Source organism: Aptenodytes patagonicus, chromosome 7 (assembly GCF_965638725.1).
Source record: "Aptenodytes patagonicus chromosome 7, bAptPat1.pri.cur, whole genome shotgun sequence".
Taxonomy (NCBI): Eukaryota; Metazoa; Chordata; class Aves; order Sphenisciformes; family Spheniscidae; genus Aptenodytes; species Aptenodytes patagonicus.
The window spans coordinates 57,511,935-57,530,390 of NC_134955.1; the positions used below are offsets into that span (position 1 = coordinate 57,511,935).

General features: G+C 39.1%; 1 protein-coding gene across 1 annotated transcript in view; it reads left to right on the top strand.

Moving 5' to 3' along the window:
* The first annotated feature begins 8,468 nt into the window (after positions 1-8,468).
* VRK1 (VRK serine/threonine kinase 1) overlaps positions 8,469-18,456 on the top strand; it is a 37,789-nt gene continuing 27,801 nt past the window's right edge. The window contains exons 1-3 of the mRNA XM_076345409.1: positions 8,469-8,528; positions 15,196-15,357; positions 16,926-16,981. Of these exons, the coding sequence (XP_076201524.1) occupies positions 15,201-15,357; positions 16,926-16,981 (213 nt within the window). The 5' untranslated portion in view covers positions 8,469-8,528; positions 15,196-15,200. The remainder of the gene's footprint in view (positions 8,529-15,195; positions 15,358-16,925; positions 16,982-18,456) is intronic.

Consider the following 18,456-nt stretch of genomic DNA (forward strand, 5'->3'; position numbering starts at 1 on the left):
AATACCTATTTATATGAACATGGATTAACTTTTGATATGAAAAAGGACGCAATATGTGCTGCTTTTCATTAGGGTTTTTTTTCCCTCTGAACAATAAGCTCCTTGGATAAAACCTGCTGTGTCCAATCTCATTAAAGGTCGTCTTAGGTATTTTAGGGTGTTACTTAGAAAGAAAAGAAAAATGTTACCTATATGATAAATTTTTAGTGCTCTCTCTTTGTAGTTCTGCTCTTCCTCCAAGCGTTAGTCAAACTGCTGGATAAAAGCAGAGATGGGAATCTGTTATTTCCTAGATTCAAATAATTCAAGGTGCTTTGCCACACAACATAATAGACTCAAAACTGCGTTCCTTCACTGGTCTGCCGATATCTGCTAACCTTGATATTCTGCCTGCCCGCCTCTTCCACAAGTTTTACCGTCCTCTCAGATGTCTCCCTTACAACTGGAACATCCATTCCAGGCCAATACTCTCCCCCTGACCCAGATTTTAGTTCCTTTTAAAAGCCTGTAACCGCTGACTTGTCAGAAACCAGGTTACCTATATTTGTTCTATTTTTGGGAGTGAGGGGACAGGGTAGAACAACTAACAGAAAGCTTTGGAATTTATTTGGCATTTACTGACTGTAATCTCTTTCAACAAATGTTATGTTTTCCTCTGTATCTGGGTAGCACTCAGTAAACTTTGCTTGCTAGCAAGATATAGATGGTAAAAATACATAAATAAAATGCAACGTAATATAATAAAGTGAAATATAAATATATAAAGCTGACATCCTCATTTATTTCCTGCAAAAGGAAACCCCAAAGAGATTGCTAGAGAAAGTAACAAATACATGGTGATTCTTTATTTTTTCTACCACATAAATACAGTTTCAAAAAGTGGGAGAAAAGATGCTTTTTTTGCTATTTACAAGCCACAGAGTTAATGCTGCATTGTTTAAAAATCCACTGTGGAAAACCTACAACAGCCTGGTGACCTTGGAAGCGATGGTGACGTGTTTTAGCAGTGGGAAATACGGAATTGCAGATAGGGAGTAACTATACAAGGTCTTGCAAAGCATGGAGCTCTGCCTGTTTGTATCAAAAGGGGGTTTAAAAATATATAACCTCATTTTTCCTTGCATTTTGATAGAGCTTAATCATCTTAAGAAATCACTATTTGATCAGTAAGTCTATTGCTAAGGGTAAGGTCACCTCATTCAAGAGCTACAAAGGATAGTAAATAAGTCTATAGATTCCTGGTTTCTTATTTAAATAGCGTGTAGTGAGAACACCACTACTATTTAGCAAAGAAGTGTTTGGAGGTATGCTAATGACCACAAGAAAATTTCAAACCTCCATAATGTGCTTTAATCACCAGCTGGAGATCAAAAGGCACCATGTGATTTTATACAGCATGGGCAGCTTCCAGAACTGCCTTACATGGAAAGAGATCAATGGTAAAATTGGTAGATACAGCAAAGCTTTTGCAATAAAAGCGTTTTATGTATCTTGTTCAAAGCATTTAAGTGCCTTTTAGATCACTGATTGAACCATAGACATTATAAAGTGGAACCTTTTAATACCAAAATGAATTTGCAGAGTAAAATTCCATTATAGGAAAAAGCATTGCACTGCAACAGGACAGATAATAATTCTTTCACATGTAATGGGATATATGAAATGTTTGATGATGCACAGAAGTTCTTTGTATCGTTATAGTTAGACTCCATGTACTGTTGTTTGTGTGCATGTGAATGTATCTACAGTGTAGGATATACAGTGCTCCCCAGATAAAATGTATGTATACCTATAAATGTAGCTTCTAAGATGGGTGAAGACACTTCACATCCAAGATAGTCCAGTCGTTTATTTTTAAGTAGAAAAAACCGTCCATGCATATGAGTTTGGACCTTGACCAAAGAAAACATACAAACCCTTTAGAAACTCATGAAAGTCCTTTAATTTGGATTAATTTAATGCACTTCAAACAAACTCCAGCCTTAGAAGCTTCGCGTTATTTAAAATGATTCCCTTTAATAGCTTCAAATCACATGTCTGTTAGCATCACAAAACTTCCAGAAAAAGTGAAACTTCCAATGGATCTGACTCTGCAGCTTTTCTTCCACAGCATTTTCATTAATTCTTCTAATACTCCATCCCCTTTTCATTAAATTATTGGGTACTCTACAAAGTTTGGACCTCTTCTTCCCCATATTCCGTTCCTTCATCTAACTATTTAACTGCTTAACTTGGGGAATGAATACAGAGGATATTTTCAGAGCTGCAAAATTTACAAAGACCTTTCCTGCCTCAGCATCTTAATTTTGAATTTAATGTCTTGAACAGTACAATTAATAATGGTTTTGTAATTCATAATATAGAAGAAGGAGTCAAGAAATCCAGGTCTTTGACATTTATTACAAATTTCCTTCATCACGTCAAGCTAAACAAACTTCACTCAGCATCTCTGTGTCTGATTCTTCATTTGTAAAAAGGGGTAAATATTTATTTGCTGAAGTGATTTTTTATTAAGTTCTTTAAGAACTTGATCCTATTATGAAACAATATTGCACCTTCCTTTGGTGAGGAGAACTTAGGTGACAGCCTTATCTCGTGTAATTTTCTAGACAGACATGTAATAACTTTATTGAGAAAAAAAGTTGTCTCATCAAATGGATTGAATATTCAAAATAATAGTTGATTCTCTCTGGTTTCTTATTCACTGCATTCTGAAGGAATTAAATAAAAATTCAAATCCTATCTAATCAAATACAAAAATCAGTCCAACTTGTAAAGTCACCATTCAAAAGATCTTAAACGCATGGCAAAGCCAATTTTGTTCCTAGCTACCTTTTAACAGTACTCAGACACAATAGGATGTTGTACTGGTCTCCTAAAATACACACAAGCTCTGAGGTTACCAGGCAGATCATCTTAAATACTCTTCGAATGTATATTAATGGATGAACAAAGACAAATCCAGAGCGCCATACTGCTATTCTTAGAGAATAGTGATTACCCTTTTAAACGTTTAATAAAAGTACATTAGAGGAAAAAAACCACACCCTTCATTTAATTCATACACATCTTTCCACTGAGGAAAATAGTGTGAAATGGGAATGAGAGGAAAAAAAGAAAGTAAGTTTGCAGTAACCACGTTTTTTCCCTAGTGTCAGTATACTCACACTGCAGGATAACACACAGATATGATGGGAAGCATAATTCTTTGTACGCCACAGTAGGTACACTGTGGGCAGACAGTAACACAAGGCTGCTGAGTCAAGAACTGCTTCTTGGAATGTGATCATACCTCTGTTCCTTCTCAAACTCGCTATGGCCTCTGACCACCAGGTTTTTCGCAAAACTTTTTTGGTCTAGCACTTCAAGAAGACTGTAATTTGAAGCAAATACCGTGGTGATTTTTAGGAACAGTAATCTCTAAGCTCTACTCCCGTCTGTGGTCCTCAAACCCCAGTTAGGACAGCCAAGTGCAGTGCATATGTACTTTTTTATCAAGCATTTGTGGTGTGGCACAGCCTCCCCATTCATTCTGGAATTGTCTGTTGATTTTTTTTTTAACTTTTTTTTTTTAATTTTTGCTTTTTTAAAGCATTGTGTGTAGTATGGCAAGGTGTTTGTGAAATGTACAAGGACTTTTCTCATTTTGGAAAGTAGAAAAATAAAGAAGACTGCAGGAAGGAAATACATGCTGGAGTTCTGAGCCATTTAATTCTATAATTTTTGGAAGAGTGGAAATGTGAAGAACATCATGTAAAAATACCACTGCATAATTTAAATCCAAAGGTCATTTAATCTTTTTATAAAGAAATAAACAACAATCTTGTGAGGTTTTATGGCTATAATTTTCAAGAACAAAACTTAAAGGAAATGTTGTATTACTTTTACATTTCTAGATTGTTACTTGCTTACTTGCATCTGCATGTGGAAAAGCACGTGTGCATCTTTTGCTCCAATATTCCCTTCTGATATCCTGCAGACCTTTAGTCCATGAATCACAGCCTGAAAAACGCTATGCTAAAGCAGAAATGAGCCTAACTGAAGTATAACACACTGTCTCACTACCTGCAGACAGTTGGCATTCTCTTCGTTGGTACTTTTACTGGAACCCTCGCATTCGTGCATCCGCTTAAGAGATTTGGGCTACATTTCTAACCTTGCCTAATCCCGGAATACCTTAAGCAAATATTTTAATCAATCTATGCCTCAGTGTTCTTACCGTAGAATGAAATTGCGAGGCTAAATCATTTGGAACATTTCACTTTTTTTTTTCTTTTTTTTTTTTCTGGTAAGGTAGGAGGATTCAAATGTTCTTTGTGCTATTTTGAGTCTTTTGAGGAACATTCTTAATATTCTCTTAGTAATGAGGATGTAACTTGCATGTCTTCTGGAATTGATAAGTACACATAGCTCTCCCGAAAGAATAGCCATTTGTGAAATGGCTATTCTCCATTCACTCTGGAGATTCACCAGTCTTCTGAAACTTTTCAAGGTTAATCTAGCTTATTTTATGAGATGCTAGTTTAGAAGAATTCATACTGTAGTTTGATCACTATCTCTTCAGGCGTTCTTGTCAAGTCACATTCAAAATGTCATACTTCTTATCCCCATTGCTAAATTGAAAGTATGTAACTGCTTATATGCTACAGTACCTTATATATTGCATATTTACTACTATTTAAAAGTAGCATTTGCACTCTTCTTAGCAGCTGTATCTGTAGCACACACATAGATTGGATTGCCCATTTCATTTAAGATTAGAGAACTTTTAAGTAAAAGATGTAAAGTCCTTTCTCTGGGGATGCATCAAACATAGTTATCAAATCTAAAATAATTCTTCAAGAATATTTGAAAGTTGTAGTCAGCACATTCCAGGAATGCTCTTACAGTGAAGGATGGTAATGAGAAACCCATCCTATGCTTTTGATTGTTTGGTCAATACTTGCTTTTCTGAAATCTAGTCAAACAATTGACAGTATATAGGGAACATCTGAGAAAAGTTGTGGATTTGGTTAATATTTGAAGAATCTCCAGCTGTAGCAGTATTAAAGCAAATGCATGCAGACAGGCTAAACAAAAACCCAGTCCTTTAGTATATGGAAACATAATATATGAAAGTCTCTGCTCTGATACTTTATAGGCAGAATCTCATGTTTTTGTTAATAAGAATTAGGATGGGTATATTGAAACTGTACCTTTTGCTTAAAACAGAACTGATTATTCTGGCTCAACAGAGAAAAATCAGAGGCAGAACGAGGTCCGGGTTTCTCTCTTCATGCAAGGAAGATAATATTTTTTGGACAACCTTTTAGATGGGATAGCAGAATTTACTTTAGATCTCTATGGCCTCATTGTTAAGACTGTTTTCAGACTGACAGCCTGAAGATCAGCTTTTCACTAACGGAATGAATGGAATATTTATTAAATTTTTCATTTTATTTTCTGTATCAGTAGCTTAAATGTTTTCACGATCCCAGTAATCCAATATTAAAGACAATGGTACTTCAAGTGAAATGCTATCATGTGTGGTAGTGTGCTCCACTTCTTTCAAACAATCTTTTGGTCTTTCCTATGAGCAGTAACACCCTAGAAAATTCAGAACAGTTCAGATTCTTGAACATCTGTAGGAGTACCTAGGATTTCTAGTATACATATCTATTTTTCCTAATGTAGCCCAAGTTTTCAAGGAAATCTTCTATATAAGTACTGTCATGATGAACATACTATGGAATGATAGTTAATGGCTCAATGTCCAGATGGAGACTGGTGACAAGTGGCATCCCACAGGGGTCCGTATTGGGACCGGTACTGTTTCGTATCTTCATCAATGACAGAGACAGTGGGATCGAGTGCACCCTCAGCAAGTTTGCAGATCATAGAATCATAGAACCATTAAGGTTGGAAAAGACCTCTAAGATCATCGAGTCCAACCGTCAACCCAACACCACCATACCCACTAAACCATGTCCCTAAGTGCCGCATCTACACGTCTTTTAAATACTTCCAGGGATGGGGACTCAACCACTTCCCTGGGCAGCCTGTTCCAATGTTTAACCACTCTTTCAGTAAAGACATTTTTCCTCATGTCCAATCTAAACCTCCCCTGGTGCAACTTGAGGCCATTTCCTTTTGTCTTATCGCTAGTTACTTGGGAGATACTCTCCTCCTTTCAGGGAGTTGTAGAGAGCGATGAGGTTTCCCCTGAGCCTCCTTTTCTCCAGGCTAAACAACCCCAGTTCCCTCAGCCGCTCCTCATAAGACTTGTTCTCCAGACCCTTCACCTTCACCTTCACCTTCATTGCCCTTCTCTGGACATGCTCCAGCACCTCGACGTCCTTCTTGTAGTGAGGGGCCCAAAACTAAAGACAGTATTCAAGGTGCGGCCTCACCAGTGCCGAGTACAGAGGCACGATCACTTCCCTACTCCTGCTTGATGATATCAAGCTGAGTGGTGCGGCTGACACGCCAGAGGGATGGGATGCCATCCAGAGGGACCTGGACAAGCTCGAGAAGTGGGCCTGTGTGAACCTCTTCTAACCGAGGTTTAACAAGGCCAAGTGCAAGGTCCTGCACCTGGGTCGGGGCAACCCCCGGTATCAATACAGGCTGGGGGATGAAGGGATTGAGAGCAGCCCTGCCGAGAAGGACTTGGGGATACTGGTGGATGAAAAGCTGGACAGGAGCCAGCAATGTGTGCTCGCTGCCCAGAAGGCCAACCGTATCCTGGGCTGCATCCAAAGAAGCGTGGCCAGCAGGTCGAGGGAGGGGATTCTGCCCCTCTGCTCTGCTCTGGTGAGACCCCACCTGGAGTCCTGCGTCCAGCTCTGGAGCCCTCAGCATAAGAACGACAGTCCTGTTGGAGCGGGTCCAGAAGAGGGCCATGAAAATGATCAGGGGGATGGAACACCTCTCCTATGAAGAAAGGCTGAGAGAGTTGGGGTTGTTCAGCCTAGAGAAGAGAAGGCTCCGGGCAGACCTTATTGCAGCCTGTCAGTACTTAAAGGGGGCTTATAAAAAAGATGTCGGCAGACTTTTTAGCAGGGCCTGTTGCGATAGGACAAGGGGGAATGGATTTAAGCTAAAAGAGGGTAGATTTAGGCTAGATATAAGGAAGAAATTTTTTATGCTGAGGGTGGTGAAACACTGGCACAGGTTGCCCAGAGAGGTGGTGGATGCCCCATCCCTGGAAATATTCCAGGTCAGGTTGGATGGGGCTCTGAGCAACCTGATCTAGTTGAAGCTGTCCCTGCCCACGGCAGGGGGGTTGGACTAGATGATCTTTAGAGGTCCCTTCCAACCCGAACTATTCTATGATTCTATGATTCTTTGTTTTAAGCTATTTAGTACCTCTAAAATTGCAGCATGTGAAGATGGTGGCCATGAAAACATAATGCTTTTTTTAAAGGTTTAAAACCCCTAGCAAATTAACAACACAAAACATTGTCCTTTTATTTTCCTGCCTCATCCCCTAAATCCCCTGTTTTGTCATGTCTTTAATCTTCCATGCCTGTCTCCCACTTCACAGCTTAGCAGAAGCAAGTGTGGGTGTGCACACATTTGTACCTGACAACAAAAGAAGGAGATGTAGTGACACTGGATGACAAATGGATCAGCCCTGCTAGGTGAATCAACGCTGTATGATTTGACTCGGACCTGAAGAAAAGGAGATTGGGGTCAGGAGGAAAGAGAATCAGAAGAGTGAAGAGCAGGAATCCATGCTGACCCTTTGAAGGCATGGGTTCTTTTTCATAAAACTTTGCAATTATTATTAATTTTGCAAAATGTTCTCATGCACTCAAAACAATTTAAGTACCACAGAAGCTGTTAAAAAAAAAAATCAGGACTAAATAAACACAGGCTTTGTCAAAGCGTAAATAAATAAATAAATAAATCTTCTTCGGAGTGGGGAGAATCTCCATCACACAACTGTGCGAGACCATAGTAGGTAAAATCAGAAAGGGTCCGAGAAGCAAGTAAGTAAAATCATGAGCTATGTAATGGTGTGTAATGAGGTAACATGCAAGCGCAGGCTCTGGTGCTGGGGTGGCTGGAGGGGTTGGTTTTGGCCTGGGCATCAGTCATACAAGATGGAGAACTGCTGCATTACCTTGTCCCCCGGACACCCGGCGGCCTGTGTCTTGCCCTGTTTCCCAGACAGGGGGTATCGCCACACGGCATCAGCCTGACAAAGGCCTTTCCAAACTTGTTTTGGCTTAAAACTCCGAGATTTTGTGCAGCTACCCTGTAAAATACTTCAGCTCTTGGCCCATCGCGGGCGCGGCGCCTGCCGGGAAGTGTAGTCCGTGACCTCCGCGGGCGGCTGCCCGCGGAGGTCACGGACTACACTTCCCGGCAGGCGCCGCGCCCGAGGCGGGGCGAGGGCGGGCGGCCGTGGCGCGGCGGACCAATGAGCGCGGGCAATGGTGGGAGGTGAGCGCCGGGGCGCGCGGGCCGCCTCAGCGCCTCTGGCAGTGCGGGAATTTCGGACGGGGCGGAGGGAGCAGCGGCCGGGCCTGGGCACGGAGGAGGTATTTGAAGCCGGCGTCTGCTTTTGGGGTGTAGTGTTTGTTTTTTTTTTTTTTAGGAGGCGAGTTTTGGGGTGCTGTTTTGCCTCCCCTTCGGTCTGCCGTGGCGGGTGGCGGCCGGGTTTTTGCGCTTCCCTCGCTAAGGAGGCTGGTGGTACCGCCGGGGCCCGCTCGGGCCCTCTTCATCCCTCTCGTCTGCTGCCGGGGGTAGGGAAGGCACCGTCCCTGCTCCCCCCACCGTCCTAGCCCGTGGCGCCAGAGGCATCTTCCTGGGTCGTGAGGGAGGCAGAGAGTGGGGGCAGGTGGGTAGGAGCTCCCTCAGCTTCACCCCTGGGGGTCTGCTGCACCCCACTTCCCCCGCCTTCATGGGCTGTTGGCTCTAAAGCTGCCTTTGGTGGCAGTGGCCTAAGTTACTTTCCTTCGTGGGTTGTTTTTTTTTTTTTTTGTGGGGTTGTTTTTTTTTTTTTTAATCACTAAGGCGAGGTGGGGGAGGCGGAGTAAAAGCTATACTCTGCGCCACTTAAAGGTTTGTCACCTTCAGGAACATCCCGGTGTGACTAACAAACAAAATATCACCTTGGTTGGGAGGCATTCCTAAGCTTTGCTTTAAAGATAATATTTTTTTTTTTAAATACAAACCTACAAATCACAAATAAAAATCTGCAATTTTAGGATCAGGACAGGCCTGTTGTGTAAGAACTGGGCTAAGCTGGTTTCTGTCTGTCAGTCGTTGTGGTTTTTCTTCACTTTGTATTTCTTGCCATTTGCCTTCCTTGTTTAAGACTTGCGCAATTGCAGGCAGGGTGAACCCTGTTGGTTTTTTTTGGTTTTCAATTAGTGCTTAAGACTTTTATTAATTCATAGGGAATCCATGGGTCCTTCTGATCATTAGCAAAAAAAGAAAAGCTGTTGTGAAGCTTCCTATAGCTGTTACTGTGTCAAAAGACTTGTGCCTTCCTCTGTAGAAAAAAGCTGTCTACTTAATTCTTGGGGATAATCCCCAAATGAGGTAGGATTCCTAACGAATTTCAGAGCTGTTGATTTTTATACAGTGTGCCGAACTATCAAAAAGCCTTCAAGTTAAGTGTCTCGCTCACATGCATAGCTGCTTGGTGTTGGTTTGGTGGTGAGGTGGTTTGGAGTGACAGACGATTTGGCACCTTATAAAGCTTACCGTGTTCTTTATTGCAATAACTATCTGAGTGATGTTCAGGATTTTCAGGAGAACCTTTAATACTGTTCAGAAATGTATTCTTGAGAAGGCAATTTAACATTAGTTAGCAACACAGTAATTCCTTTTGTAAATGATTGTTTCCTGTGTGAACAAGCTGTATTCTGATATTTTAAAAAGTCATCTCAGTGTGTTTAAAAAAAAAAAAGAAAAAAGAAAAAAGTGTTCAGTTTGCCCAGTATGGTGCTATTGTGATGAAATGCTTCTCATTAATTGTGGTCCACCAATGTACATTTATGCATTTTGTCTAAAAAGGCGTTTTCTTATTTCTTGGGGAAAGAACCCTAGGGCCTCTTCCTCCATAAGTAACATTATTTGTTAGATGTCTAATTTGCCAGGAAATGAGATTATAGCGGTTCTCAAAAATGTAACACAATGATAGTTCAGTCACAGAATGTCCAATTTATGCAAGAAAGTCTTTGTTCACTATCTACCTCAGTTGGTATTACAAGTCACTGATACTTCAGGTAGGTTTTTTTTTTTTTTTGGTCCCTCCTATGAAACAGTTCTACAGTATTCAGAAGTCTTAAAGTGTCATGTTCTTTCCTTCCCGCTCCTTGAGCAAAAACTTGTTTTTGTTGTTTGCTTGTCTTTATTTCCTTTTTTGCAGGCAGACTTAGATGTCTTGCTATGACTGATGAACAGTATTAATGACGCATGGATTTCAGGTCTTGCTGGGACTACCCATTCATGAAGAGGAGCACAGGTCACCAGCATGCCTTCTCTGTGTTGAGAATGCAAATAGGTCCTACTGAGTTAAAGAACCATAAAAATGACAATTTCCAGAGAATAAAAGAAGAGGATCAAGAAGAGACCAGTCTGACTTGCCATACAGCAGAAATACTTCCTTCAAAATAAATTCGATTTATATTAATTGTGGAGTTTTAGTGAGAATGGATGCCAATAGAAATTGAGAAGTGGCTATTCATATTTATTCTAAGAGTTCAAGTATCGCTAGAGTAGCAACCATTGCAGACAACATTTGTAAAGATAACACCACTAATTGCACTACTGATGCAAAATTGTCTGCATATCTCGAGTACAGCATATTCAGTTTCTTCCAAGATGTTTTATTAGGGAGAAGCAGGAGAAATAGCCTTTGTAGTACTAAGAGGCTTTTGGAGAGAGTTTAGACAAATAGACTTCTGTTATTCATATTTTTAGTAGCAAAATTTTTGTTTTGAGCATATTGTAGCCACATAAAATGCTGCTGTTTACAGTCATGCACCTTGAAAATTGTTCTTGTCAGATACCTTAGCTAAGTAGGGTCAGGTCTGTTTGATACTTGAATGATAGTATAGTACTTGACATCTATGGCACTCCATTTCCAAGGACTTCAGCATGGTTGCAGGCACTAATGAATTAAGCTTCACAGTACCTGTGGGATAGAAAATATTTCCATTTACTGATGGGGAGAGGTAATTGAGATGCAGGAAAGTTAAAGGTGATTTTTTTGTGTGTGTGTGAATTTTTAAAGGTGATTTTTAGGGAGAAGTAGATAACTTTATTCCAGTTGTGCAATGTACGGTAGGCAGCTCTACATTGTGTTTGCTGGTTCATAAGTTTTCTGACAAACCCCTCATGTTTGCTGTATTGTGAGTTGAAAAGCACATAGAATGATAGAATTTGCCCTAAAATGTCATCATCTTTTTTCATTATTTTTGTCTTTTTTTTCCCAGTTTTATATTTTCATGTAGAAAATTTTTGTAGTCTCCAGGTGGTTTTGGTTTCAATCAATAGAATATCCTTGAATGGATTTATCCAAATAAATGTGAAAGCATGTGCAGCCATTGCTTAAATATTTCCATGGATAACAGCTTTTTTGCAAAAGAGTGAGTGCTTAGTATTGTGCATGCTATCCATTGAAAGCGATCAGTGTTTGGCACCTATGGCCTACTGATAGTTTGACCAACTTGTAAGTAGGCACAGTGCCATCTTAACAGATGGATATGAATATAGACAGCCAAGAAACCATGTATGTGTATCTAGTGTATTTGTTAAGGGCAGGGTTCCCAGCTGGGGACGTTCAAACTTATGTCCATTTTGAATTTTTGCTTTTATGGATAAAGGGAAGTTGTCATTAATTTTTTTTTTTTAACTAAATACCTTCAGGCATACAATTATTGACCACATTAAACAAAAAAAGAAAAAAAAAAAGAGGGAAACGCCAGCTCCTTTTTTAATACTCTTGAGGAGCTATTTTAAGTAAACTTAACTCCCTTTTAAGTGAGGCTACTATCAAGAGACTCACTGTGAATGTCAAAGATGTGAAGCCTATCCATGATTTTTTCACTGGCTTGCTAGCTTTATTGAAAAATTTCTACAATTTTTTCTTTTACTGGACAGCAGTCTGTCCAGCATTCGAGCACCTAAGTGCATCTGTCCCAAGTCTCGCTGGAGCTATTTGTAGTAACTCAGCGGTCAAGGGATGCAGTCCTTCAAGCCCTCTTCATGTCTCTTACATTGTTCTTAGCCTGAGGACAGTATGCTCATTTTGTATACGTTTTTGTACCCTTTAGACGCCAGTGAGTGTGATCTAGTCCCACATCTGAATCATTAGGCAACACTGCTGATTTTTGTGCTTTCTTTTTCTCCTTATCTGAGTCAGTCTTGGGGCTCCAGAATTCTGGTTTATTTTCCCATTAGCACTTCTAAGGGTTTCTGTCTGTCCTTTGTTCTTATCCTTTTCCTGATCTGGGTGTCCTGAGAACCTGCTGAAAGGTCTGCTGTGATCTTTTTGGCCTGCTCTTGTAAGTGGTATCAACACGTAGCCGTTCCTACCACTCTGTTCCTTCTGGCGCTTTGACACCATTATGTTCTCATTGCTATGGTCTTAGATGAGCTAGCTGGAATTGCATTTGGTGCTTGGAAATCTCATTTTTTTTCCTGTAGAAAATCTGGAGGAAGAACCTTCCTCTAACACAGTACAGTATGTATCACCTTGAAGTCTTAAAAAAAAAAAAAAAAAAGATAAAGAGGTGTAAAGAGAGGATTTTCTTGGAAGACAGGGTATGGATAAAGTTGGGGGTAAAGTTAGTCTTAAAATTTAAGTTTAAAATGTCAAAACTGTATCTTGATTGTAGGGCAGAATGTTACTGTAGAGAAGTAAGTGGAAATATGGGAAAGTAATGCAGAATTAAAACATCCTGTTTTGTGATAATGAGGAAGCTTGTGCAATGTAAGTTGATAAATATCAGTCGCTTCCTGTGATGTGAGTATTTCATAATACTATTTTGTTGAAGTTATTCGTTTAACCGCAGTGGGTGTTCAGATGTGGTTCTATGACGCAGAGACACTTCTCAGATTAATAAGGACCCTGAAAAAGCAGAACTTTTCTTTGGCATGGAATCATACACCTTCTCTTTTGCAATTATTCCTATATTGAATGACTGTGGTGTCTGCAGACTGCTTGGTGCCCAAGTCCAATACTCTCGTACCAGGTTCTTTTAGATCTTCCATGTATGGAGGGTGTAATATTTAATATCAAATTTACTTACTTGAAGATAGTTGATGCTATATGGGATTTCTGATTTAGGAGAGTGATACAAAATATACTGAAAACAATACAAATGTAAGTTACACTTGGCAAAATACAGCAATTGCAATACACAGTTCAGTCACAATACTGATGTGATTCTCGTTACGGGTCTCTATAATGCACTCACTGTCACCATACTGGTGACACAGGGAACGAATACCTCGGTTGAAATCAGCTCAAGCCCATTGCTCTCGTTGAAATTCTTTTGCTAGTTGTTTAGTTTTTATACTTTTATGTTGGGCTGAGCCTCTTATTCACTCCCCCTGTGCTGGCCTGGCTAACTCAGAGAGATATTTACACCGCCATTTGATCCACTCAACAATTTTGAGCTCCACTCAACTCTTGTTTAGCTGTTTACCTACAACAAAAGCCACCCACCTGTCCCCTTTGTGTTGAGCTAAAGTGAGCTCCTTGGGCACATCACTGTTGTCCATCTCCATGGAGCGTTCCATGCATTGTCGGGCTTTATTGAGTCACATTCTGCCCCTAGGGGTTTGGTCAGTCACAGCTGCAACCTTGAGTATTAGCGGACAGAATAACATTTTCAGGAAACTTGACAGTTATTCTTGCATTTAGTAAGTAGAGTAATGGGTATGGGCTGCTCTCTTCAGATGTCAATTGGGTGATAGACATTATTTGGGGAAGAAAATTTCTTGAAGATACTACCCAGTCAGAAAAGAGGCTTGTAGAGGGTGGAGTGCTTTTGGAACAGCTGTCATAATTATGTGGCTTTCTATTTGAGAAATGAAAAAAAAGTCCTAGAGGAACATTAGAACTAAAAGAGGAAATTGATGTTAAGTAACTGCATTTGACTTAGGGTTATTGTATTGAGTAGCTAGACTAATGGGAAAAAGATACTTTGCTATCCAGAAACTTCCTGAATTGTGTATTATTATTCCTTCCTGCTTCCCCAAGCAAAATAAAATAATAATAATGATAAAATCCCACCAGTCAGAATGGTATCTTTTAGAAAATAACTGTGTCTCTGTTTGTATGCCTTTTATCTTCATAAGGTAGAGGGAAAGATCAGTTCTTTGCAAAACAAATCATGAAGGCCTTTCATGTAAAGAGATGGAATGTACTCTTTGCCATATCATGGCCACATATTCAGTAAGTTCTTTTACTGAATCAAAATCTGGCTCTGCTAAAATCTCAAAACATTTATTTGCTCAAAATGAGGCCTGTTCTGCAGAAAGATGCACTTCTTTGGTTCCAGTGGGCTGTTATGTTGTTTCTTGAAATATTGCTTATCTGAGACCTGAGGTTGGGAGAAGGCAACGGTAATACTTTTACATTTATGATCTCAAAATAGGTAGTTAGGTACCAGTTGTACCATGCTGCCCTGTGAACAATAAAACTTTCATTTTTGTTGTTTGCAGTTATATAGGAGAAAAAATAATTAACTGTTTGAATCGCTTAATTTTATTTTATTTTTTTTTTTTACAGCTAAGAGGAATTCCTCATATTTTTACTGAGGACTTGGACTATATGACACTTCTTCAATAAGCAAGTTTCACTCCAGGAAAAGTGATGGGCTTTATTTCTTTAGTTTACTTTTTTCTAAGTTTAGACCTACTTGGTTGTGATTGATTGATTACAATAGATTCTGAGATTTTTCTAGCATGTATTATACAAGGTCTTCTAATAGGTTTCTCTTGTGAAGATTTTTGCTGCCAAATTTTTTTGTGATGCCTGGAAAAAATAGTTGTTTTTTACTTAGAATTCATGCCAATGAAACTACTTACTATATTTCTTTTAAAGTATCTTTGTAGTAACAGATTAAAACTTGAACAGTCCGTACTTTTTCACGCTTCTAACAGATTTCTACATAAAATAAGTCTGGTCAGCATGTAACTTACACTTATTTTTCTTTTTCTTTCCCTTCCCTCCTCTCCCTCCAGGGAAAATGCCATGTAATAAGAAGACTGCTGGAAAAAAAGCCCCTGCAAAAAGGAAACTTGCTGAAGTGTTTGCTCTGGGGGAGGTTCTAGCAGATACATCAAGAAAAGAATGGAAATTAGGTGTCCCTATAGGGCAAGGAGGCTTTGGACGCCTGTACCTTGGTAAGTGTAGTTATCTTGGATAATGCTTTAAAATGGAGAGTGAGATGTTTATCCTTATTCAAAGCAATGAAAAATTGATCCTAAGTTAGAAATGCAGGGTGTCTTCAAGTGATTTTTTTTTTTTTACTAGAACCTTAGATTGGTTCATGGTGTTGGAAAAAAAATTACAAGAGTGGACAAATGGCCATTGTAAGCACTGCGGTTGTATGAGATTCCAGTGGTAGTTTGTTCATTTTTTTTAAGTGAAAATCTTTATTACTTTTTAGCAGTGAAAGGATAGTTTAGTATTTATTTAAATTTGATTTTTGGTCTGGCTGAAAGAAGGGATTTTTGCATGAGTGTCCTTATATCACAAATTCTGAACTGAAACCATTTAAGCATATTCTATGGGGGCTACTGATCAGCCAGTGTTTTTGGCTGGTTTTGACTTTGGTGCTGCTTTTGACTTTTTCATTGCCTTGTGAACTTCTGACATAAGTCATATACTTTCTTTTATGTAACCAATGCTCAAAACAAATGGAAATCTTGGACTTTGCAGTTTAAAACATCAGCACAGATCTCGTTTTGCAATGCTGTTTGTTTGAATTCAAGGCAAGCTTCTTTTAGTGGGTAGTGTTCTATACTTATTATCTCTGTTATTTGAACAGATGAACAGATAAGAGAGGTTTTGAGGATACGTCAGGGAATTAAAAAAAAAAAAAAAATTTGATTGCCCCTAGTTATTTTCCAAACAATTTTGAAGGGATGAAAGTTAATGTGATCGTGATAATAAGGTTTTCTTTTGCTATGCATTTATGGTCTTCCTCCTCTTGGTGGAAAAAGTTGCGCTGAATTCATGCTGAGTTGAAAAAAAAATTAATAATCCGTCCTGCTTTCAAAATGAACAGACTGCAGCATAAGTGGATTAAGAAGAAAAACAGGAGCAGTGGGTGGCTTCTTGCCAAAGAAGCTCTCTATTACTTACTCAGCCTTGCTCAATGAGCTACTAAATTTACTGAGACTGGAGTTCCAGTTCACTCAAATTGTGCAGTTCTTTGCATTAAGAATTCCTGCTTTGTTCAAGCCAAAGCTTGCCCTCTGCTTCCCCATCATTTGCACAAAGCTGTGCCCCTGACTGTTCCTGTACTTCGTGTTTGCCTAACTTGATGTCCTTCATACCTGTATCTCCTTCTGTCACAAATATCAACAGCTTAGTAGCAACAGGAAGTCACTTTTGAATACGTGACAGGGCAAAATAGTAGAGAGAATGTGTTTTTCATCTTTGTCCACTATGTATGTTTATCACAGTCCTAGAAAAGGAAAGAAATGCTATTGACTAGAAAAAAGTTACTGAATAATAAAAAAGAACTACTTTATTTAGTAAACTGCCTGTTCTCCTCAAACAGAATGGAGAATGCAAGACCATACCCATATAGAGTAGTTCTCTTACCAAAGTCTAAGGTACTGATATATGTTCACATCAGTACTTAATTGCTTTGTCATTTGTTTGTCCATGCTGCATAACAAATAAGTGTATGTTTTGTGACAGTTTCCTCTCCTACTACTAATAAATGCTTCCTTTTTAACAGCTGATGTTAATTCTTCAAAGTCAGTTGGCAGTGATGCACCTTATGTTGCAAAAGTGGTAAGAGAGCATTTAAATCTTTACTTCACAACTTGAAAATGTTTGTTCTAGAATAGCATGTGTAATTTAAAACATCTGGCTGAAAATAATACAATTGCATAGTGCTGTTTAAAATAAAAGTGTGGTGATATAGAGGAACGCTGAGAATTGGGACTCGTATGTATGAGGGTGGATAATGGAACAGAGTTGAAAAACGTTCATGAAATGGATCAGATTCTGTTTCATTTGCTGCTTCCTGTAAACAGCCCAAATATCACAAAATGAATGAAATCTGGCTAGCTTTTGGAGAATTTCTGTGATTCAGCAGTGAGTCTGTGTGAACTGTTGCTCACCACTGGATGTTGGTAAGCTGACAGATGGCTTGGGAGTGGAAACAGCAAAACTTTGATTCCCGAGGTCCCCACAGATATGAAGTCCTTTAAATGTTTTATCATAAAACACATATGTATTCTAATTTCTGTTGAATTAAAATGGCATTGACACATAATTTTTTTAACTTAATGATTAGAGAGAAGAAAAAGCATTGTTGATAGCTCATTTTTAGCCCATTGTAGCAAATCAGCAAATTCTTTTTATTAGTTGAAATTTTCTTATGTTTTTAATCTTAAAATAAAAAAGATTTATTTAACTTGAATTGGCAATAATGTTCTCTTTCTAAGGTATAAAGTATTTTTTCTTAAATTTTGCTAGATTGTTTTGTATAGATCCTACTATTATATATGATTCCCTGGTAAGGTCTTAGTAAAAAACCTGGGAATATGGGAAGGACCATAGTAGATCCAGACCATTCATTATCTTGGTGGTACTTCTGGTCCTGTGACAAAAGCAAATAGCAGAAAACTGTACAAGAACTTTACAATGTAAAAAATAAGTTCTTCAGCACAGTTCAGAACGGCAATGTTTTAATCTTTTATTTATTAAACTATATGGCGATACTGGAATGCTTTACCGCAATAGCTGTCCACTTACGTAAATATGTTAATACTTTTAACATTTGTTCCTGAAACTAAAAGATCAGGTTAATTTAGAAAATAAAATACATTTTAGTTAGTATGTGCCTTTAATCTTGATATTTATATCTGCTGACTACAGGGAAATTCCAGAGTACTGGTTTTGATACTGTTCAGACACCCCAAGATACTGTTGGTGATGACCTTTTTTCCGAAATGTTGTCACTTACTGAAAAAAGCACTGCTTATGATGCAAATGGCAAACTACCACACGTTCAACATCAGCGTACTGCTGCTGCCTTAGGTGTTTGTGGGCAGGAATTCCACAGAGACCAGGAGCCCCAGCCTGCAGCTGTTGCATGGTGGCAACCTGCTTTTGCATGCCCAACCTGTGCCATCGAGGGCAGGGGGTGTCCATTACGCAGGAGCTGTGGCCTGTTTTAGAGGCAGATAACAGACATTCAAGTTACCAGCGGTGGCTTGCCTATGAGAGGCATTGGCTCCTAATTACTGGCTCCTGCCGAG